This window comes from Peromyscus eremicus, chromosome 8a (assembly GCF_949786415.1).
Source record: "Peromyscus eremicus chromosome 8a, PerEre_H2_v1, whole genome shotgun sequence".
Classification (NCBI taxonomy): Eukaryota; Metazoa; Chordata; class Mammalia; order Rodentia; family Cricetidae; genus Peromyscus; species Peromyscus eremicus.
Window position 1 is genome coordinate 91,424,506 of NC_081423.1, and position 24,131 is coordinate 91,448,636.

At 47.2% G+C, this 24,131-nt stretch overlaps 2 protein-coding genes across 5 annotated transcripts in view; one reads left to right on the plus strand and one right to left on the minus strand.

Moving 5' to 3' along the window:
• Arsg (arylsulfatase G) overlaps positions 1–24,131 on the plus strand; it is a 135,895-nt gene that overhangs the window by 13,589 nt on the left and 98,175 nt on the right. The gene's annotated exons all lie outside the window — the stretch shown is intronic.
• On the minus strand, positions 1,312–21,454 carry Slc16a6 (solute carrier family 16 member 6). 4 transcript variants are annotated; one of them, XM_059272032.1, is made up of 7 exons: positions 21,334–21,418; positions 20,590–20,908; positions 11,582–11,820; positions 7,930–8,073; positions 6,800–6,928; positions 3,250–4,062; positions 1,312–1,676 (listed from the first exon to the last, which is right to left on the minus strand). In XM_059272032.1, the coding sequence occupies exons 2-7, from the start codon at positions 20,628–20,630 to the stop codon at positions 1,426–1,428; spliced, it is 1,617 nt and encodes a 538-aa protein (XP_059128015.1). In that variant the 5' UTR covers positions 20,631–20,908; positions 21,334–21,418; the 3' UTR covers positions 1,312–1,425. The 4 variants fall into 4 exon arrangements, with proteins under 4 accessions (XP_059128015.1, XP_059128016.1, XP_059128014.1 ...); XM_059272033.1 differs by lacking the exons at positions 20,590–20,908; positions 21,334–21,418 and adding exons at positions 13,260–13,462; positions 21,024–21,252; XM_059272031.1 differs by lacking the exon at positions 20,590–20,908 and having other exon boundaries at positions 21,334–21,454.

Genomic DNA, 24,131 nt, shown 5'->3' on the forward strand with positions numbered 1-24,131 from the left:
TAATTCTGATCAAAGAAGATCCTCAAGTATTCTTAGGTGATAATTTAAAAACAGAGACGATTTGCCATCCATTATTCTCCCCTCCCCTTTAAATAGCCCACGTTGCATTTAACAACACCAAAGTATCGTTACAGCTCGGGCTGTCAGGAGATTGTTATGAGACAAGAAAACCTCTCTGAAGCATATAAAGAGCTGCAGAAAGGAAGTTAAAGAAAAAACAAAAACAACAACAACAAAAAAAACAACAAAAAGCTCTGTAGCCAGGCAGTGGTGGCACACACCTTTGATCCCAGCACTCCTTTGAGTTCAATGCCAGCCTGGTCTAGAGCTAGTTCCAGGACAGCCAGGGCTTCACAGAGAAACCCTGTCTTGTGAAACCAAAAGAAATAAAAATAGAAAAACAATAAAAATAAAATAAAAAATGCTGTGTATATTTCAAATCACCTTTTATGTATTTCGATTATTAGATTTTTTTTATATCTTAAACTTTTTGTGTGTATATGTATGTGGGCACATGCATGTCATAACACATGTGTGGATGTCAGAGGGCAGCTCTTGAAGTTGGCTCTCTCCTTCTATCATGTGGGTTCTAGGGATTGAACTCGGGTCGTGAATCTTGGCGGCAAGCCCCTTTACCCACTGAGCCATCTCACTGGCCCTTCTGTAGATCATTCTAATCAACCCAGAATAACTTAATAATAAATAGAGGTTTAAATTAAAGACACTACAGTCACTTATTTCTTGAACTATGAAAAACAATAGGAAACATGAATACAATTTAACCTTTCTATTGAAATACTTGTGGTGATGGCTGGCCATAAAGAGAAGTAGTAATCTTTGAAGTTCAAGTTGTTATATGCTTTTAATTTTTTTGCATATTAATCAAATGCTTAGCTTTAAAGCATTGCTTTCTTTCCATGCAATATTTAGAAAACTCAGAAGCCATAATTTGTCAATTTAAACTTTAGTAATTTTTCAGATTATTTAAAAAATAATTTACCTGTATTTCTGAAAATTAACAACTTTTTTTAATGATTCAAGACTTTTTTTTTTTGAACGGCCAATTCATTTCCATGACTTGGGCTGGATGCCACTTTATAAAATAGTAACTTACACACGTGAGTACTTTTAACACCAATTTGCCAATCCGTGGCATTGTTTGTGCCGGGATGTGAACCAGTGTTCTTGCGCCCAGCTTTGTATTGCTACTGAATAGGGCTGGATTCCTGTACCAAAAAGTGTTTGGTTGTTTTGGTTTTGGCTTAAAGAGCAAGCAAAAGGGACTTAAGAGAAAGGGAAAGGTGTTGGTGCTGCTGTTCACACATGCATTCCCTTTATTCAGTTTTGAAGGTGGGGTCCAGTGGTCGGCACCTGCCCCAGGGACTCTTTTCCCAGGCCACAGAGAAGCTATGACATGAAAGTGTGTCACACTGGATCCACTTTCATATGAACCCTGTGCTCACATTTCCCAAGATCCATTTCCAGAAAGTCTTCTGGTATGTCCTGTAACGCCTTCCTGTGAGGGCTGTCTGTCTGGTTTTCACCTGAATGAGGATGCTGGCACAGGCCCTTTTTACAGGGTCTCACCAGGGCGAGGCACACAGCAGCCATGAACATGCCTGCTGCGCAGGAGTAGAAGGCCCGGCTGTAGATCTTGCTCTGGTCTACCAGGAGGCCTGGAAGAAAGCATTGGCACTGTTAGTGACAGCACTGCCACAGCACGCCCTCTCACCCAGGCTCCTGCCCAGTCCAAAACTTCTCCATCTCTTAGCCTGACCTACCATCTTATTATTTTATTAATTTATTGAGGCAAGGTCTCACAAGAAGCCCAAACTGCCCTGAAATTCTCTATGCTGTTAACCTGGCCTCAGACTCACAGCCATGTGTGGTGGTATTTTATTTGTATTGAAATGTGATTTTAATTGTATGTTAACAAATAAAGTTGCCTGGAGGTCAGAGCTATTAGAGCCATAGCAAGTGCGTGGTGGTGGTGGTGGCGCACTCCTTTAAGGCCCTGGAGGGCGGTACATACAGGCAGTGACGAGGCAGTCACGTGTTTGAGTTTACAACCAATGAGAAGGCAGAACAGCTAGACTATATAAAGACATACACACAGGAAGTAGGTCCCTTTCGGAGAGCTCTCTTGACTGAAGAGGATCGCTGAAGCAGGAAGGGTAAGGCTCTTAGCTCTGACCTCTTGGCTTTCTTCTCTGAATCGGCTCTGTGTTTCTTATTTAATAAGACGGTTGGTCACATCTACAGCCATGGTCATATGGTGAACTTTAGTCTAGAATAGAACCTGTGTCTGGAAGTCTAAGCCTCCCACGGGTTTTCTGTTATCTTGCTTTGTCTAAGGCTAGAGGGGAATCAAGGGCGTTAGAACCTTACTGCCATCTGACTTTTGGGTTACTGGAACTACAGGATCACTGTGAGTTGTTTTCACTTTTTTCCAGACAGGGTCTCTCTGTACAACCCAGGGGACCTGGAACTCACTGTGTAGGCCAGCCTCACCTCAGTCTTATGATGGTCCTGCCTTGGCCTCCTGAGTACTGGAATTATAGGTGTCCACCACCATGCCCAGCTCTTTTTCCCTTCTTAAGAAAGGTATTTAGGAGGCCGGAGAGATGGCTCAGAGAGTAAGAGCAATGGCTGCTCTTCCAGAGGACCTGGGTTCAATCCCCAGCCCCCACATGGTAGCTCACAACTGTCTGTAACTCCAGTCCCAGGACATACAGTACCCTCTTCTGCCTCCATAGACATTGCACGCACATGGTACACATACATATATTCAGGCAACACCAGTGTACATAGAATAAAAATGACCATTGCCTTAAATTTTAAGGCTTTTTAGTTTCCTCCTTTTTAAAACCAAGAGGGTTGACTATTGTTATCTCTAACCCAGGAAAACTAAAATTCAACTCAAGTATAAAAATGGAAGTAGACTTTACAATCAGTCCCATAAAGAAGCCAGCACAACCGGCAAGATTAAGGTAGGCAGGTTTGCATTCTGTGTTCTTAAAGTAGGTAGCACAGGCCATTGAGATGGTTCACTGGGTAAAAGGTACTTGCTGCCAAGCTGACAACCTGAGCTCACTCAATCCCTGGAACCCACACATGGTGGAAGGAGAAAACTGACTCTCCCAATAAGTTGTCCTCCAACCTCCACATGCACACTATGGCACATGTACACCCATAAGTAAATGGCACATGCACACCCACAAATAAATAAGGAAAAAGCAATTTAATTACCTGCCAAGGGTGGTCCCGCCAGCCCTGAAATGCTCTGAATGAAGACATAGACTCCAGCTGCAGATGACATCCTCTCGATTCCAACGACGTCATCCTCTGCCAACAGTGGGATGTGGGTCCCTCCTATGGTCCCAACCATAGTGCCAAAAAACACACTACATAACATGAGACCCCAGAATTCAGTAGCAAAAGTGAAGGCGAAGAGAGAAACTGTCAGTAAAATGACACATATGAGTTCAATGTAGATCTTCCGAATGGGCTCTCTGTTGAGGACAAACCCAGCCCCGATCCTTCCGAACACTTCAGCAATGGCCATCGTAGATAGTAAAAATGCAGCGCGATCGCGGTCAATGCCTAGACTAATACCCAAGGGGATGATGTACAGGGAAGGTGCAAAGAAGCCCAGTGTGGCGAAGAGGCCAAACAATGCGTAACAGATGAAGCTTTTGTCTTTCAAAATGGAGAAGTCTAACAGCAGGGTTTTCTTCGGGCTGTGCTTGGGACCAACCACCAGGGTCTGGTGCTGTTCAGCTCTGGCTTCCTGCTCCGTATTAGCTTGATTAGGCACATTTTTTGGTGAGGTAGTTAGTTCTACTCCTGAGTCGATGGAGTCTATTGAGGTTCTTGTTTTCTCATTTTCAAGCATGTACTGAACTTCTCTCCGGGGTTCCTGGGTGACTGTTTTCGGTGACTCTGGTCCTTTGATAATGATTGGTCTTAGCAAGGCGCCGCAGACCATGATGTTCAGTTGCAGTAGGCCCACGAAGAGGAGGCTGTACCGCCAGCCAATGTGTTCCTTCAGAGCTGTGATGGCTTGAAGGGAAGAAGCACAGAAAGGAAATCCAAGGTCAATAACGGACTCCAGATCCAGCAGGCAATAGCCAGGGGGAAGAGGGAGAAAAATCTAGTAACAAGTTTTGCTCAAAGTTAGGGCGAATGCAGTCATTCTAGACTATACTTTGGGTGGGGGGTTGGGGGGCGATAAGTGTGTGCTTGCCTGTGGAAGTCACAATGCTGGGTGTCTTTCTCCATTGTTCTGTCTTTTTTTTTCCTTTTCTTTTCTTTTTTTTCTTAAATTCAGTGATATGGATTAAGTTTAAAGCTTTTCTACCACTGAGCTACAATCCTGGCCTCTTTACTCTTGGAGACAGACTCTTATTGAATCTGGAATTCGGCAAGACTGGTTGATCCCAGGGATTCCTCTGTCTCTATCTCCCCAGTGCTGTGAATACAGCATGTGCCACCACACCCAGAATTTTACGGGGCTGCTGGGGATCCAAACCCAGAGTCTTATGCTTACACTGCATGGAGACGTCACCCCAGCCCTGTAGACTCTCCTTTATTCTGGTGCATTTTATGAATGGATAAGAAAATATGCACACTTATTATCAGATATGCTATAAAAACTGTCAGCCTAGTTTTCCCAAAGCTTTGGGCAGTGGGTTTTTCAGGCGGAGGCCTGAGAAGGAGGATATGTCTGCAACCTACATTAAGGTTCAACAAATGAGAGCCCACAGGCCAAATCTGACACACTGTCTGTTTTTGTTAATAAACCTGGGCTGGAATTGAACCATGTTTGTGCGCTCACATAGTCTGTGGATGCTTTGTGCTGAGACAGCAGAACTGAGTAGTTCTAACACACTTATATCTATAGTTCCCAAAGCTGAACGCACCTCCAAGGCTGAGGATTTATCTTAGTGGTAGAGCACTTGCATGCAGGAGGCCCTGGGTTCTACCCCTCAGGTACCACAAAAATAAAGTAAGTTTCTTTTTTTTATTTATTTCTAGCCAACCTTTTGTAAACATAATTTATCCAACTCTGAACTGTACCACTATACATCCTATGCACTCCATCTTTGTAGTGATGAAGTAAATAAAAAAATAAAATAAGAAGCAGTTGCCAAGACCCTTGCTGTGAAGCCTGCCTGCTTTTCTGAGTTCTAACTCAAAAGCCTAACATTTCCTGTCTCTTTTTTAGATACCAAATTCCAAAGCATGCCTGCCCTGACACTCTGAGCTTTCTCACTGTTTCCCAATGGCTGTCTACCCTTTCTACAGATGTTTGCAGACCTCCATTGTGGATCCTAACTCCACAGACAGACTTCCTCGCTTATCCTAGCATTTAAGGATACAGTGCTGCAGTTTCTCCCTGATCACATCCTTATCGACCTGGACTATGCTCGCCTCTCTCACTGTGAACCCAGGGCAGAGGCTGCTGACCAGAGGCAGCTGGAAGAGAGAGAGTCAAAGGTGGGCATGAGTCTCCATCACCACAGTGGAACTGTACAAACTCTCCCCGCAAAAACCACATTTTTTAGATGTTTATTTATATTTTCTGTGTATGAGAGTCTCTTCCTGAATTTGTGTCTGTGTGCCACGTGCATACAGTGCTCTCAGAGGCTAGAAGACGACACCAGATCCCCCAGGACTGGAGTTACAGATGGTTGTGAGCCACCATGTGGGTTTGTGGGTGCTGGGAATTGAACCTGGGTCTTCTGTAAGAGCAGTCAGCACTGTTAACCACCAAGGCACCTGTCCAGCGCCTCATGTAACATTTCTTAAGTATGAACCAAATGGCAGGAATGGTGCCCAGAGCTAGCTGACAAATACAAATACAAATACCCCTCAGGGCACTCACAGTCCGCTGATTCCTTCTCTTATCAATGTTTCATTTTATTTTTTTAAGAACTGAAACAAAGGGGAAGAATGGCACCCATATGCTCACCTAAATTCAACAATTAACATGATTTCTCTGACTGTCTGTCGCTTTCTCTCTCTCTCTCTGTATATATGTGTGTGTGTGTTTGTGTGTGTGTGTATAAAAATGACATATATGGGTGAACACACAATTATCTGAACCACCTGAAAAGTTTCAGATATTATAATACTTCACTCCTAATCACTCCTGTTTGCAATCTTGCAACCCACCCGATGCATTCATCAAGGAAGGGCATCGGGCCCAGATGCAGCAGCCCAGGGGTAAAATGCTTGCCCAGCATGCAAAAGGTCCTGAATTTGATCTCTAGTAAGAAGAGGGCAGAACAGGGAAGAAAGGAGGGGAAAGAAAGGAATTTGGGTCTGGAGGGTTATCTACCTACTACATTACTTTTCTTGTATTTCATGTATGAACATTAAGTTGGGGGAGATAACCCATTGATAAAGTGTTTACTGTGAGATTATTTATACACACATAAGAAAACTGATTTTACTGGCATAATTTAAATCTATTCTGAATATAGCTCTTTTGGAAAGGGAATGATAATAATATGAACAGTCCAAATTACTAAATAATTTAGGGATTATCTTTTCGTGTTTCAAGAAACCTTGCCGCTGATTATGTTCCCGTTTATGTAAACTTGGACTAAGATTAACATGGTGTGAATTCCTAAAATAGAGGAGAGGGAGGATATCCTAAAAATGTGTTGAAGAGAGAGCAAGTGACATCTCATTACGCAGAGTGAGAGTCACCCACACTGTGGGCCGAAGTTAACACAGTGACAGCACCAGAGTGGCTTCCCTGGTCCCCTGCTAATGAGCCACTGTCACTCACCTGGAGCAAAGGCAAACACAGCAAAGCACTCTCCCGTAGACGCGACCGCAGTGACTACCGAACGCTTTTTGTCAAAGTACTGTGACAGAATGGTGACGGTCGGGAGGAAGCTAAGGCAGTAGCCCAGACCTGCGGGTGAAAATCAGAGAGGCCGGTGAGAGCCGAACGTGCTCCGAGCCTGCAGGGCACGGTCAGCGGGCAGGGGGCGCCGTGCAAGTTGTAAGTTCCGGGAGCCAACCCATTCATTCTGCAGAAAAAACAATGGCAAAGAAAATGGATCTCATCTCAGGCCTGAAGGGCGGTGGATGTAGCTTAGTTGGCAGAGTGCTTGCCCAGCATGCATGAAGCCCTGGGTTCAGTCCCCAGTACCTGGTAAACCTGGGTATGGTAATGCACACCTGTAATCCCAGCACTCAGGAAGGTCAGGAGTTCAAGGTTACCTTCAGAGTTCCCCAATTCTATACAATTCACAATGAAATCAATCATTAAAAGTAGTTTTTGTATGGTATTTACATTTGAAAACAAATGTCTTTTTCCTTTATTCCTTTGAGACATGTGACTCAGGCTGCTGGCCTCACACTTACGATCTCCCTGTCTAAACCTAATCCTCAAGTGCTGAGATTACAAGCATGTGTCATTCTGTCTGGCCAACTCAGTCTTTCGATATGTGCAGAGCTCTATAAAAAATTTAAAACTTGCAAACTGGACATACACACATATATCACCTACCACCAAAGTCTTCTTAGATACCCCAAGACTAAGTCCAACATACCACTTTCCCCTTACAAAGCTCAGGGTGCTTGGAACCTGAACTGAGAAACGCTGGCCTAAGAACTTAAGTCTTAGGTTGTGAAAATGATGCGCTTTGGATTCAAACTAGAGAAACTAGAAAAGTTCTCTTTATTATGAGTACATTTTTCTCCCTAAGTCAAACAAAAGTTCTTGGACACTTGAGAATGTATTTTTACATGGTTCACCTGGTTCAAAAAAATCACTGATCTCAGACATAATTAACTTGAAAGAAAAAAAGGGGGGGTTAGAAGAAATACTATTTGGGTCCATTTTTCCCCCTCCCTTCTTCAAGAGAAGCACGCAGAGACCTTCGGAGCCAAGGAGAGGGACACACTCACCCGAGATGACCCCGATGGAGATGTACATGTGGTAGACCCTCTGGGAGAAGGAGGCAGCAACCATTCCCGTGCTGATAAGCAGCCCTCCTGCCATCACCACCAGCCGATGTCCAAAGTGGTTGCTCAGGACTGTGGAGAGGGGAGCTGGGGGAGAAGGGAACAGAAAGTGACCCGTGAACTTGGGCTTTGTGCTGGCTTCGCTGTGACCCCTTCCTGCAAGCTGTGAACCTGAAGGGCTGATGTAAGAACCTAGTGTGCTCCATGGGTCAGGCCAGAGGTCGTTTGAGCATTTGTTCCCATTTTTTTTTTTTTTTTTTTTTTTTTTTTTTTTTTTTTTTTTTTTTTTTTTTTTGGTTTTCCGAGACAGGGTTTCTCTGTGTAGTTTTGCGCTTTTCCTGGAACTCGCTTTGGAGACCAGGCTGGCCTCGAACTCACAGAGATCCGCCTGCCTCTGCCTCCCAAGTGCTGGGACTAAAGGCGTGCGCCACCACCGCCCGGCCATTTGTTCCCATTTTAAAACACAAAGGGTCAGGCCTGGTGGTATAAGACTGCCATCTCAGCTGCTTATGAAGCTTAGGAAGCAGGAGGATTGAGAGTTCAAGGCCACCCTGGGCAAAAACTTAAAAGAAGGCTGGATGCAGCTCATGGGTAGAGTGGTTGCTAGCAGGTTCAATCCCCCAGTACCTTAACAACAAAGTAACAAGGGTCTGGGGTGTAGCTCCGGCGTAGAGCACTTGGCCAGCACGAGCAAAGCCTGAGATTCAGCACTGATGAGGGTGGGCACACACAGTATATGTTTAGATGGACTATCTTGGCTTACCACGCGCAGTACAGCTACACATGCCTTTACTGTGTTCTGCAGAATACACTGGCTGGCCTGTGATGGCTCTAATTGATTTATTTTCTATCTTCACTGCTTCGGGTTCTTTTAAGAGAATCCCATCTGTGGTCAAAGTCTACTTAGTTTCATTTGACTGTCCGGAAAATACTACAGGATGGAAATCAGGCCAATTCGCCGCCAATGTGTTCACTTAAAAGATGGCAACTAACTTAGAACACGGAGGAATCTTAGTTTGCTTGGCTTTGATACACTCTATCCCCTGGGACACTGAAATCTAGCAAATTCTTTCCTATTAACATTCTGCTTAACACTGGCAGGCGTACAGTAAGATATGTGAACCATTGAGAGTTGGGTCAAAGAGGAACACATCAGATAGAAGGGAAGGGAAGGAATTAATCTACACATTACTGTTAGTATTCAGAATGTAAACAAATACATTTTTAACTTCTATGTGTGTATGTACGTATGTATTCCGGAGCACCAATAGCAGCTGGAGGACAGCTTTTGGGATTTGTTTCTCTGCTTCTACCACGTAGGTCTCAGAGATCAAACTCCCATCAGCTCAGAGACAAGCACCTGCAAGCTGACATTGGCGGCTGCTAAAGAAAGCGCTTCTACATAGTGAGAGAGATCCTTTCTCAAAAGCAAACATCAGGACAGAGCAGCCTTTTAGGATGCCATACGGCTAAAAGGAACTACCCTCAGAGAGTGGCCCTGACTTCAGCAGTGATCACAGGTGACGCTGCATGGCAGGGGATGAGTCAGGGAAGCCTGGCTGGCTTCTTGAGGTGAGCCCAGCACCCTGTCCTCTCAGGAAAGCCCTGGGGTTGCCTCTCACAGACAGGTGAGCATGAGACGTCAGCATGCGTGTTCCAGTCAGGCCCATCCAAGTGAGAGGGGATGTGTTAAGGGTGGCACCAGCCCTTCACCCCCATCTTGTTTTATGCTGCTGGATCTGGGAGTCTTGTGTCGTGATGAATCAGTAAAGTGTTTTAGGGAATGAGATAATGGGACTCTGTGTCTCCTCAGGACAATAGCTGTAATTTTATGAGTAATTTTATGCCTAGCATGTGTGAAGCTTGAGGTTTAGTTTCCAGTAACCACAAAAATAAAGAAAAAAATACATAAATTATAATCTTATGGGGAATATTTGTGGGACTCCTTCCCCCATAAGGAGACCCAAATCCATGGGTGTTCAGGTTTCTTGTGCTGACACAGTATTTGCACATAAGCTAAGCACACCCTCTATGTACTTACATCATCTGCAGATCATTACAACCCAGCATAAGGTAATGGAATGTAAACGCTGGTACACCGTGCTTAGGGTGGAATATGGGCACGAGGAAGACTTTTGGTTGTGCTAACCATGGTAGACCTAATACTGGTCAACAGCCATGTAATATTTTCAGCCTGGCTGGTTGAATCTGTGACAGAGAGCTGACAGTCTACCCCTTACCATCTCATCTTTCTTCTTCCTGTGTCCACCATGAAATGTTTCTAGTCAGGCTCAGCATGTCGCTGTGAGTCAGAGCCTTAGTTTGCTAAATGAGTTTTTTTTTTTTTAAAAAAAAAAAAAGATTTATTTATTTTATGTATATGGTGCTCTATCTGCATTTACAACATTATGCCAGAAGAGGGCATCAGATCCCATGACACGCCAGGCGTTGGTGGCGCACGCCTTTAATCCCAGCACTTGGGAGGCAGAGCCAGGCGGATCTCTGTGAGTTCGAGGCCAGCCTGGGCTACCAAGTGAGTTCCAGGAGAGGCGCAAAGCTACACAGAGAAACCCTGTCTCGGAAAAAACAAACAAGCAAACAAACAGATCCCATGACACATGGTTATGAGCCACCATGTGGTTGCTGGGAATTGAACTCAGGACCTCTGGAAGAGCAGCCAGTGCTCTTAACTGCTGAGCCGCCTCTCCAGCCCCAAATGAGTTTCTTTTTAAAAACACAGAGGGACTGGAGCAGTGGCTCAGCAATTAAGAGCACCAACACCCTTCCTCAGAACTCGGGTTCAATTCCCAGCACCTACACGGTGAATCAAAACCGTCTATAACTCCAGTTCCAGGGAATCCTAGGTCCTCTTCCAGTCTCCTTTTGTCCCAGGCACACCCTCGGTACACAGACACTCATGCAGGCAAAACACCCTTAACCGTTACAAAGAATGAGATGCTCCATGAGTGTGCACATCATCTTTGCGCAGGAGCCATGCTAGTCATCCGTGTGGCTCCGTTTTTAGTGCCTAGGGACTTTGGGATGTTGCTTTCTTAGCCAGTAACTACGTCTCGTCCTTGGAGATCTGAGGTTTACCACTGTCTTCAAAGTGCTCTACAGACTAACTAGCACCATGCACTAGATTACATATACCTCACTTCTTTTTCTTTTTGTATGGTGCTGGGAATCGAACCAGGGGCCTTACATGTGCTAGGCAAGCATTCTCCCACTGAACTGTACCTCCCAAGCTGCAGACAGTGTGTGTCTAATGGGTGTATTAGACTAAAGACATTACATTTGGCAACCACGGCCTTTTGTTCGATGTCTCCTAATTCTTGCCGCCCCCAACCCTCTGAAAACTGCATTCCTTAATTGAGGCTAGACAGTCCAACAGGATGTATGAGAGAATGTATCACAGATCCACTGACTGCTGTCAGGTAGGTGGGCAGATTAAAAGGGCTGGGTAAGCAGGCTAAGTTTGTGCTGGCAGATAAGACTAGTATGTAAATGTTAACACAAACATATTGTTATCACCCACATATTCAACTGTAAATGTTAACACAAACACACACATCAATATTATCCATATACTCACCTGTAAATGTTAACACAAACACACATATTGATATTATCCATGAGATCCTGCTGTTGGATTCATCAAAACTGTCCATTAAGTCATTAAAGAAGACACCAAATGACTTGATGATGCCATAGGTAAAGACTTCAACGAAGAAAAAAGAAACAGCTACTGCCCAGCCCCATCCTCCATCAGGCACTTGGGTATACACATTGGCTTGGGAAGAAAGCTTCGAATTCTGTTGGGTCATTCTTGATCTGAAATTAAAACGAGAAAAAGAATTCAGACCAGTGATATGAGGGCTGACCATTCTCCTCTCTTCTCTTTGTCTTTGTCCCTTTTGTGAGGAGGGGGTCTCATGTAGACCAAAGCTGGCCTTGAATTTGAACTCACTATGTATGCAAGGATGGATGACCACTCCTGATCATCCTTCCACCTTCCAAACGCTGGGATTAAAGGTCCATGCCACCACACCTAGCTGATTCCAACCATCTTTAGCAAACCTGACAAGATCTATTTATTAAATATTTAAATCATGTAGAGTTAGTATAGTCTTATATAATTTTATATCTATCTTTGAATTATACATGAGACCCACAAAGAATCTGAAAATAAGGCCTTTCTGTCATAATTAAAAGGGAGAAACAATAAACAGACAAAAGGAACCTAAGTAGAATTTGAAGGCCCTTTGAAGGATACAGAAGGCCCACCAGAAGAAGCATCGATACTGATGTCCAAGAATATAAATTAGGTAAAGAAAATGAACTGGAGCCAGGCATGGTGGCACACACCTTTAATCCCAGTGCTCGGGAGGCAGAGGCAGGTGGATCTATGAGTTCGAGGCCAGACCGGTCTGAAGATCGAGTTCCAGAATAGCCAGGGCTACACAAAGAAACCCTGCCTCAAAACAAAAACAAAAACAAACAAAACAAACAAAAAAAGAAAGAAAATGAACTGGCCATGAGGCATGCTGATAGGAAAGGAAGCCAAATGCTGAGAGGATTGTCTGCACCTTCCACGCAACAAGCCCTTGTGGCCTGGACTCCTCATGCATTTCCACTTAGTACCACTGCCCATTCAGTTCATCCAGCCAACCCTTCTAGCTCTCATTTCCCCCTCCGTAATCAGCATCCTGATTACTATTTGGTGTCCCATGTAAGAGGTATCTTCCCAGACAGAAGGCAACTCTCTGTGAAAACCTAAGAGTTTTCTGAATTTCAGTTCTGTCCCTCAAAGTTGATCACCAGGAGCAAATGAATTTCAGAACGCACGACAAATACTTAACATTGGCCAAAAGAGGCATTACCGACTTGCGAGGCCCTGAGCTGGTCAACGTAGCCCGGTTACTCCTGATCTCATTATGACTTTCTCTTCAAACTACAACAGAGTGAGCAGTCCTTGAGTCTTAACACAGCTAAGTAAAAGACACTAATTTAACACTGGAGGGAGCCCGGACCAGCTTCTGGTTGTGGAGACAAAATTACCCTGATAAAAGCAATTTAAGAACCGGTAGGTGGTGGCACACGCCTTTAATCCCAGCATTCGGGAGGCAGAGACAGGTGGATCTCTGTGAGTTCGAGGCCAGCCTGGGCTACACAGTGAGTTCCAGGAAAGGCGCAAAGAAACCCTGTCTCGAAAAACAAAAACAAAAAAACAAAAACAAAAGCAATTTAAGGAAGGGTGGGCTTAAGCTTACGGTTTAAGGATGCCGTCCATCGAAGGTGGGTAAGTCAGTGGCTGGAGAGGTGCTCACGCATAGTCCACAAGCAGAAAGCAATGACTCTGCTCAACCTGCACTCCTTTTTATACGGCCTCAAGAGAGGGCACCACCCAATTTAAGGAGGGGCTTCCTAGTCAAGTTAGGCTAAACTTTCACAGACAAGTCCAGAAGTTTGTCTCCTGTGGGATTTTAGAGCCTATTGAGTTGATAAGATAAACTATACATCCTGTAAAGCCTCTTCAATTACATTTTTAAACCCAACTAAAAAAGTAGTGTTACCTCTAATAATACATTAATCCACAGTTTTAGAGCTCATATTGACAAATATAAGGACTCTTGCCTGGGCACATACATAACAAGTTCAAGGCTAGTTTGAGCTACATGAGATCCTGTCTCTAAATAAAACACACCACCCTTCACCCTCCCCAAACAAACAACGATAAAGGATTATGATTGTATCATTGTACATCGGTGAATTTTTCAGATTTTTTCAGGATAGTCAGGCTTGGCAGAATGGAGAGCAAACATCTCATTGGCTCCTAGTTCACAAATCTTAAACAGCGACATATCTAACCGAGCTAATTCTCACTCATCCTGTGGATATTCCCCACAGTAGTCTGGTATAGGAAGGCACTAGATCCTCATTTTTTCAAAGTATTTGGCTGAGTGAAACAGGACATAGGATGTGTTAAAGAGGCCTATGCTCTCTGCAGCTAAGGTCTTTGCCCACTGTACATCATGCCTGAGAATGAATGAAAAGGTAGCAAAGGCTGGGACACAGCTCCAGAATGTGGTCTGGGCAGCTTCAGGACAGTCATTAGTGTCCCGGACATGGAAAGCATTCACCTATGATGGGAGTCAGGAGTCTGCCGGCAAAGGAGGTCTGTACAACACTCCTCCTTCATCCGTCTTTCCAGTCACCCTGAAGACAGGCAGCTGGGGCAGAGGAGTGCAAACAGCAGTCAGCTGTGGTTTAGGAGACAACAAAATAAGAGTACTTCCTGGTGTTGGCTTTGGGACAGTGGTTGTCCCTCGGGGAGGGGGGCCATAGTGGTGGTGAGTCTGCAGCTGTCCGGGCCTTGGCTGTCCTTTGAATCCATCTATTGGACCTTCTCCTTGTGAGGCCCACAGGTTCCTCCTGGCTAGAAAAATGAATCTTTTGGCAACATTGCATTGCTGTGCTCGGGGGGGTGTGGGGGGTGTGGGAGGGGGGGTGCGTGCGTGCATGCGTGCGTGCGTGTCAATCATTTTGCTCTTTCTGAAGGATAAAAGCTACTAATGAGCCTCCATTTCTGTGTGCCTCATAATCAGACCCCAACTGTAACATGAATCTTAAATGGTCTTATTAATAAAAACAAAAACCTGGAGCCAGATATTGGGGTGAAAGCTGAAAGATCAGAGAAACAGAACAAGTCACAGCCAACCTCACCTCACCAACTCCTCAGCGGATCCTGTTTCCCCTGAATCCTCACACTGAAAGCCTCTGAGTCCTCACCCCTGTGGGTCTCAGTTGAACTGCTGCTTAGTTCCTGTCTCCTCACGCCTTATATAGGGTTCTCCACCCAGCCATGCCACTTCCTGGGATTAAAGGTGTGCTGGGATTAAAGGTGTGCTGGGATTAAAGGTGTGTGCCACCACTTCCTAGTTTCTAAGTGGCTGGCTCTGTCCTCTGATCCCTAGATAAGTTTATTAGGGTATACAATATATTGGGGTACACAATATATCACCACACCCAACCTATCTTGGTAGCCTTTTTTTAAAAAAAAATATTTATTTATTTATTAATTTAGTATGTATACAGTGCACTGCCTGCATGTATGCCTGCAGGCCAGAAGAGGGCACCAGATCTCATTACAGATGGTTGTGAGCCACCATGTGGCTGCTGGAAATTGAACTTGGAACCTCTGGAAGAGCAGTCAGTGCTCTTAACCTCTGAGCCATCTCTCCAGCCCTCTTGGCAGCCTTTTTACTTCTGGTTCTCAAACTTGACTCACCTGCCATGGTCAAGAAGGGTTCCCGGGGGCTCTTGATTTCCAGCTACCTTGCCTTTGGCCATGTCATTTCTTCAAGCAGTCTCTACAGCTGCTGGGCAACTCCCACTGCCCTGCTCAGTCTGGTCCTCCTTTTCCATAAGGCTTCCTCTGACAAACTCAACTAAGGTGGTCTCATCTTCATGTGAGAGGAATCACTTAACTTGCAATTATTTACTTTCATGCATTTGTCTTATTTGCTCAATTAGATTATAAGGTCACAAAATCTGATTTTTATGTCTTGAATATCACCTCACACCTAGCTTTTTTGCAGGGTCTCACTATGTAGCTCTTGTTGTTCCGTCCTAGAACTCACTGTGTAGACCAGGCTGGCCTATGAACTCACAGAGATCCTCTTGCCTCTGTCTCCCGAGTACTGGGACTAAAGGCGTGCGCCGCCGCCGCTGCCGCCGCCGCCACCACCACCACCTGGCCAGAAAGTCTTAGAGTCTTAGTGGAGTCCTCGGGACCACCTTGAACAGAAATATATTGGGATAAAGATCCCAGGGAGACAAGCCTAACCTTTGTCCTGATCAAGATTCTGTATTTTTTTGGATGGAGGGAACCAAGCAGCAGCTGTGGTTTGAGCTGAACTAAAGTTCCCACTGCCACCCGAAGGCTGCATCCAGACAGCCTCCAAGTTCTGCTTGCAGCTGCTCATGCTACTCTTGAAAAAGCTGGGCGGTGCTAGGATCAACCTACGGCCTCCAAACGAAGTCTGAATTACAGGACGTTGAGGCTGCAAGGGAGTCCACAGTCAGCTTGTTCTCTTCCTCATTGGCAAAACAGGGAAACAGGTCCAGGGAGGTAAAGGGTTTTGGCCCAAACAGTCCAGAATCAGATTGTCCAACCCAACCGAGCAGCAGTCTGAAGGGCCAGGGAGGGGAGTGCTTTCTGTGTTCATTGTGAGGAAGTCATTTTTGTCAAAGCACCTTCGTTTCGACAGTCTCCCTTAGCTCAAGCGGTCTCTAAACGGCTATGGCATGGAGGATGGCCTTGAACTTCTGACCCTCCTGTTTCTCCAAGACCTCCTAAGTGCTGGGATTGTGGGCATCAGCCATCACTGGGCTTATGTGATACTAGGGACCCAGGGCTTCATGCATGTTAGGCAAGCACTCTAGCAGCTAAGCTGACAAAGCACCCTTTAAAAAAACCCCTTTTTTAAAAATTACATTAGCTTATTTATTCGGGAGGAGTGGGTGTGTTTGTGCCATAGTACACGGGTGGAGGTCAGAGACCAACTTGTGGGAGTTAGTTCTCCCCTTCCACCAGATGGGCTCCTGAGAATGAATTTAGCTTGTCAGTTTCACCCCGAGTCACCTCACCATCCCTAAAGCACTCTTGACCTCCATGTACAGAGAGGTCTTTTTGTTTGTTTGTTTGTTTGTTTTGTTTTGTTTTTCGAGACAGAGTTTCTCTATGTGGCTTTGGAGCCTGTCTTGGAACTCACTCTGTAGCCCAGGCTGGCCTCGAACTCAGAGATCTGCCTGGCGCTGCCTCCCGAGTGCTGGAATTAAAGGCGTAAAGGCGTACGCCACCACTGCCCGGCTGAGAGGTCTTAAACTGGCCACACAACTGTGGGACTTGAGGTAGTCAGTTCCCATCTCTGGGCCTGCACTCCTCTTTAATCAAAGGAGAATCGACTGGGGACTCTTTAGGTTGTTTATTGAGACAAGGTCTGTCTATGTAGCCCTGGCTGTCCTGGAACTTGATATAGACATAGAACAGGCTGGCCTTGAACTCATAGTGATCTGCCTGCCTCTACTTCCCAAGTGCTGGGATTAGCACGCTCTACTAAAGCCAGCGGTGATTGGAGACTCTCTAACATCATCCAGCTTTAACAGCTGACATTTTGTGACTTTAGCATTAAGCTCTATTCATCAGCTGATTTTTCAGGCTGAACCTAGTGGGTGGCCCGAGGACACTGAGCTAAGAGGAAAAGTGCAAACCCTGGAAGGGTCTTGCCCGAGTGGGTGTGAAGCAGCTGGACATTAGATTTGATCTGTGACAGCTGCCCAGAAGAGAGTTAACTTCTAGCTTCTGTTTATTTTCTGAGCCCCTGCTGGGCGATCAGTTCCTTTACTAGCACTGTTCTGGCTACAACCAAATATAACTTTCACTTGCATTCATGCTATAGCCCCAGCTAGCTTCTAACTTGCAGCAATCCTCCTGTCTCAGCCTTTCACGTGCTGGGATTAAAAGCATAAGCCAGCCATGCCCAACTAATGGAGGTTTAAGGGGAACAAAACTTGCTTCCTTACTCCTGAGATCATCATAAAGGTAAGATGGCCTCCCCAAACCAACTCCAGAGTTTATTCCTTTCTGAGTCTGGAGCATCCTATGTCCTACTATGGATGTCTATGAGCTCAGACCAAAATGTAGCCTCATAACAGAGTGGAATATGATAAGGGCATGTTATATCTAAGATGGAACACAAAAGCTTGGGCACAGCTGCGCAATGGTGGCGCACACCTTTAATCCTAGCACTCGGGAGGCAGAGCCAGGCAGATCTCTGTGAGTTCGAGGCCAGCCTGGGCTACAGAGTGAGTTCCAGGACAGGCACCAAAACTGCATGGAGAAACCCTGTCTCAAGAAAAAAAAAAGGTTGGGCATGGTAGCACGCTATCTACCATATGGAAAGTGGAGGCATAAGGATCAGGGATTCATGGTCACCTGTGGCTACATGGTAAGTTTGAGTTAGTCTGGGTTGAAGTGAGACCCTAGTTCATTTCAACCCCTACCCAGCGGGGGTGGGGGTGGGTGGGGGGAGATTGTACGAGGCAGGCAATCAGCTACTCTTTCCAGACCCACTGCCTGCATAACATTTTGTTAAAAGTTTACTAAACAAAATGGGCATTGTGGACCACTCAGAAGACTGAGGCAGGAGGATTGCCGGCTTCGTTACATAGCAAGACACTGTCTCAAAAAAATTTAAAGTTCAGCCTGGGCTACAATACTACCTTCTCTCCCTGCCCCCCAACCCCCCAAACAAACAAAAACCAAACAAACAAACCTCCCCAAACAAAACAATAAACACTAAAACCCAACAGAAACAAAAACAGCCTGCCTCAAAGTTTACTCAACATAGTAAGTGTCTCTGGGCATCCTCAAAGCAGTGCACAGCTCATGCCTCATAAAAAGGAATCGTAAAATGAGGAAGTGTCTGGTTGCCGAAGAGGCAGTTTTCTCAGCTCTTCTGTCAGTCATCGGTTCAGCAGGTCAGCTAACTCTGCACACTGCCACACTGAGCACGGAGCAGCCGGGGCCGACTTTCAACCTGACTACTCAAAAGCCTCTACCAGTTACAGACTGGCAAGACGGCCGTCCTGTCCGTTTGGTGTTGCGGTTGTACCTGATAGGAAAGGCCTTGTGGGGACGGGGGTGGGGGTGGGGGTTCTGAATGGCAGGGCTGCTTAAGCAACCTGATGATCTCTGGTGACCACCTCACTTCTTGATTTTCGGTGTTCTCAACCTAACTGAAGTCTGAGTCCAGATCTTTTCTCCCAAGAAGAGGCAGTTCCAAGGATGGCCTTTGACCCTGACTGGCTCTGGTCTGGGTTTATCTTCTGGAAGCCCTCAGGTAATAGTTCACTAGCTGGCAGAAATCTCTTGATCACTAAATTTCATCTGTGAAAGCAGGCTCTATAGGATATTCCGACTGGAAAGCTCTGGGAGCCTGAGTGAGTTCCTGCTGGCTTTTCCCCAAGACCCCCATGTCCTTTAGAGAGAGAGAGAAAAAAAAAAGGCTGGGCTATTGAGAGTATTTCCTAGTATCTTTTTGGTTATCTCAGTGTCTCCTTCAAGAAGGAAAAAGGAGAGAATGTAAAATAAACACAAAGAAGAAAAAGTGGAGAGAGGTTCTCTGCTCACAGACCTACAGACGCTGCACTCAGGAAGCCGAGGCAGGAAGTGAGCTATGGGTTTGAAGCTAGGCTCACTTACACAGTGAGTTTCAGGCCAGCTTGGGCTACTGTCTCACAGAAAGGGGAGGGGGGAGGCACACCCTAAATAAATTTGGTATCCCACAGGATTTGGAGATAGGTGTCACCTGGGGCTTTCACTGTACTTTAATGTGGTGTTGTAAGGATTTGGCATGAACGCATAAAAATACTGGATTATCATACAGCCTCTGGGGTTAGCCTAGGGTCAGTTCTGGTCGAAGTTCAAAAGACAGCCCTGGAAAGCAGGGAGATGGCTGCTGACATCATCAGAACCAAAGCACTGGGGATCTCCTTCAAGGTGTAGCCTGGAAGATAAGGCTTCTGACAAGTTGTCTCTAGCCCCTGTTGTCCAGACTAGTCATTTTAAAAACCAAAAATCCCAACTCTAACCTGGTAAGCTGCCTCAGCCAAGTTAAATGAATCACTGGCTACAACCAATTCATCCGTTTTTGCAAGACCATTGAGTTGAAATGCAAGCCCCTAATTTAAGTGTCTTCCTCGGGAGTTCCACCGAGGAAAAGCCCTGTTTCTGGAAACCACAGAAGGAAAACTCGGGGCTAGTGGTACTCATTAAGACCATTTTTCCACTGGGCTGCATTGTTTATTTACGTACTGTCAGTTTCTATCTTAGACGCCCTTCCCTTAATTACCAGAAGAAGGTGTTTCGACGATATTCCCCCCACCCCCCTCCCCCAGAGCCACATAATGGTACCACGGGGAGATCTCAGCATAGGATCTGGCATTTTCTTGCAGCCAGACACTCATCAGTACGGTTTGCAAAAACAGTCAGATCACCGAGGCTGAAATCTCAATCCAAAGGTAAAAACCTCCTTCCGCAAAAGGAGCTGGCACGGTGTCTAGCTGTGCAAACAGAACCAGCTTCCAGGTTAACAAGTTGTAATTGCGTTTCCCCAGTTGGATCCCCGGGAGCTTTTTCTACGACCCTCCCCCCACCCTGTGTTTGATGACATTTTTACACGCCACCTAACAAACTTCTATCACTTGTCTGCTGAGGTGCCGGGAATGGAAACAACCCAGAAGGAAATTAACCTATTTCCTCTGCAAAATCGTTTCCCCCGCCTGGAGCCGCTCCGCTCAGACACTTGGCTGCCGCTGGTAGCCGCGTGAACCTTGGAAGTTGCGCGGGACCGGGTGGCAGTGGGTGACAGTGCAGACCGTCAAGGTGTGGGACCCACGCTCTGAGGGGAAATCTGTCTCCCCTAGGACCGCCCTGGGGAGTGGGGTAATAGGGGATGGAGACCCGGGTCCCACTTTGCCTCCCGCTGCCTCAGTGGCCGCCTTGTGCGCGCGCGCGAGCCTGGGGAAGGAAGGTACCTCTCTGACATTTCGCTCTGGTGACGCGCAGGCAACTTCATGTGGAAAATCCACAGAGGGTCTGAGACGGTTGCCGGACTCTCCTCACAGCCTAGGTCCTTTCACCCCGGCTGGGGACGATCAAAGGCCAGGCCACCCTTTAAGGTATTTCCCAGAACCCATCTGTCTAGGGTTAGAGACATTCAACTCTCAGCTGCCCGCAACTGCCCGAGAGCGCGTCATCCCGGTGGCCCCGAGCACTCCCAACTGTCAAGACTATTTTTCGGATTAACCTCTTCAAAATGTTCAAATGTTAAGTGCTTTCCTCCTCCTACCCGCCCTAAAAAAAAGGCCCCAACACACATATTTAAAAAAAAACAAAAAACAAAAAAACCAAACAACCCAAACCCCACAATCAAACTTTTAAGCATGTAAAATAATAAAAACCAACTCACCAAGTTAGAAGGGAAGAGAATAAACCCCAAAAAGGCTCCCAATAAGGCGGAGGCTGGGCCTCCCGAGCCTTCTTATAAACCGCTCGGTAACATGAGAAAAGGTTTAACCCCTTAGGGCGTGGGCCCGAGTCTCTATCAAGTTGGCTCTGGCCCGGGAGCCTGGAGCACCCTGGCCCCCAACCCACGCCAGCCTCGGCCACCCGGGCCACACCCTCCCCCCGCCCCCCAACCCTGTCGCCTCCTCCCGGGCCGTGCGTGCCGCCGCCCGAGCCCCGGCCCCGCGTCTCTCTGCCTATCTCTTATCCTATACCGGCTGCAGCCGGTCTCCGCCGGCCTCGGGGGCGCGCCGCCGCGGACCATGTGCTGGGAGCGCCGAGCGCCGGCAAGGAGGGGGCCGGCCTGGCGCGCGCGCGCGGGCCCACGTGGATCGGGACCGCGCAAGGCACGCGCCCCGCCTGCCGGCTGCCGGGGCTGGGGGTCACGGAAGGTAACCGCGCTGCCATCGCGAGTCGCCCATCCCCGCCGACGCCTCTGGGGTCCTTGGCCCGACGCCCTCATCCCCTCATCCGCGCGTGCCCGTGTGATTCCCGGCCCGATCGGACCCCGGCACTTGGCTGCAGTGAGAGCGGGAGCGGGAGCGCGATCGAGCCCGGGGCGATCGAGTGCGCCCCAGCACCCCCTCTCCGAGCGCAGCTCCCGGGTCCGCCCGCGCCCTGAGGATCTGGGGAGCCAGTGAGGAGGATGGGGGGCAGGGGAGGCGCGCGTCGGGGCTGGTCCCGCGCGTCGCTGGCCCCGGACTGAACAGGTTCCTTCCAGTTTGGGTGTGAGCGGAGCACGCGCGGGCTCCCGAGTTCCTCCTCCAGACACCACTTCCCCCCAAAATTTCGTCAACTCGCGCGCCCCGCGCCAGTTCCCCTTCCGGGCATGGGGAGGGAGTGCCGCAGTGGGCCCCAAGGAGCCCGCTGCTCGGCTGCTGCGGGTACATTGCCTCCCCCCCAACACCCCCTCGCGCGCGCCTTGGCTGCAGCCACAGCAGCCAGCATCCGCGCTGCGCGAAAGGGATGGGAGAAGCATGGCTGAGTCAGCATCCCCCTCTGCTCCGTGCGCGTGCACCCGCCCAGGCCGGAGGCTACACCAGGACAGGTGCAAGACTGCCTTACCCCGGGGGAGGCCTCTGTAGGGGATCGGGATCCCCACATCTCCAAGCCTCTTGACTCCCAAGGTCACTATGAACTAAATGGTTGCTGCCCGGGAAGCCCGAGTTATGAGTTTCTCCTGAGGACAACGTGCGTCTGAGGATTAGGGACAGTTCAGAGCCAGAGGGGGCGCAAAGTTGGTTTCCTGGACTCCATATCACACCTCGAGGGGAATTTTGGGAACTGCTCCACAGCAAAGGCTGTGTTCTCTGCATTTCCCTGCAGACTTCGCCAACCCCTGTTGCTTGGTTGTGGTTCAGAGAATATCTTTATGGTGTTAGAAACTTGAGAGAACCTACTTTGGGAGTGTGCCTGGAGGGTCTCCACAGGGAGGAGCCGCTGGTTCTAAATTTTAATAAAAACCCTCCCTTGCTCTATGATTTTTTCCCCTACGATTTGGGATCTCAGTCATCCAGTGCTGTTAACATCCGGTGTGGGTTAAGTGGAGAGCAGGTGTATTGACGCATAGTATGTTGTTATGGCCATTCCTGCCAAGTTACCACTGAATAGTAGCTGGCAAATTTGTAGGAATAAACCCCTCTCCCCCACAGGGTCTCCAGGCTGGCCTCAAACTTATGTTTGAACTCTTCATCCCGTTTTTGTTTTTATTTACTTATTTTTATTTTACGTGCATTGGTATTATGCCATGGGTGTCGGGTCCCCTGGAACTGGAATTCAGTGTGAGCTGCCATGTGGGTGCTGGGAGTTGAACTGGGGACTTCTGGAAGAACAGTCAATGCTCTTAACCGCTGAGCCATCTCTCCAGCCCCCTGATCCCATTTGTTTGTTTGTTTGTTAGCTTTTTTTTTTTTTTTTAGACATAATCTCACTAGCTAAGCCAAGACTGGCCTAAAACTGAAGATCCTCCTTTTTCAGCCGCCCAAGCAATGGGGTCACGGGCTTTCATCACGGTTTGTAACGCCTAGGCTCATGCCATCCTTCCGCCTCAACCTGCACAGTAACTGTGACTACAGGCACAATTCACTCTGCCTGGCTGGAAATGGCACGTTTTTAAGACAGTGTCATGCTGTGTAGCTCAGGCTGGTCTCGGGCTTGCAGTCTTCCTGCCTCAGCTTCCCCGGGGCTGAGATTATGGGCCATGACACCTACCTTTTCAACGTCTTGACTTTAAAAATTAGACAATGCCTGAAGTCCTAGCGATCAATGAATGACTGATAATATATCTTGCTGTTGGAGGCGGTAACAACAATAATGTACAGTTATTAATAGTGCACTACTATTTCATTGTAATTATAATTTTTTGATATTTGAGTTATCTCCAATACTGAATTAAGTGCCATCCATGTGATTTTATTTGTTTGTTTGGATTCTCCCCTCCTCCCACAGGGTTTCTCTGTGTAGCCCTGTCTGTCTTGGAATTAGCTTTGTAGACCAGGCTGGCCTCCAATTTACAGAGATCCACCTGCCTCTGCGTCTGGAATGCTGGGATTAAAGGCACGCACCACCATGCCCAGCTTGTTTTTTGTTTTATTTTGTTTTGAGATAAAGTCCCATGAGGGTGACTTTGAAATCCTGACCCTCAGAATTCACCTCCCAAGCGTTAGGTCTGCTCCACCATGCTTGCCTCATCCGTGTGTGCTTTGGTCCCATCAGACCTCTGTGAAGGGTAGGCACGATCCCCATTTTAGAGATGAGGCAGGTTGAGGCAAGAGCACTGGTCACATGATATCTGTAGAAACCCCCAGGCCTGGCTTGCGACTAGCACTCCAAAATTGACTGGGACTGTGTGCGTTTGGATAATGGAGAGGTGGCTGGAATCCAGCCTATGCTGCCCACTGGCTGGTGATTTCTGCTAGTGCTGGTTAGAGACTGGCCTCACATCTTTCTCCTCAAACCTACTGGTCCAGTGAAAAGACGAAAACCTCTGCTTTTCTCACTTCTTCAGGGAAAG

Excerpts from the sequence above, each read along its gene's own strand:
- Slc16a6 (XM_059272031.1), bottom strand. The coding sequence starts at position 21,383 with ATGGTCCGCGGCGGCGCGCCCCCGAGGCCGGCGGAGACCGGCTGCAGC. Across the intron at positions 8,074-11,581 it reads GTTTGTGTTAACATTTACAG|CTCCCCTCTCCACAGTCCTG; the intron begins GTGAGTATATGG and ends CTTCTCCCCCAG. Across the intron at positions 1,677-3,249 it reads GGCGGGACCACCCTTGGCAG|GCCTCCTGGTAGACCAGAGC; the intron begins GTAATTAAATTG and ends GCTTTCTTCCAG.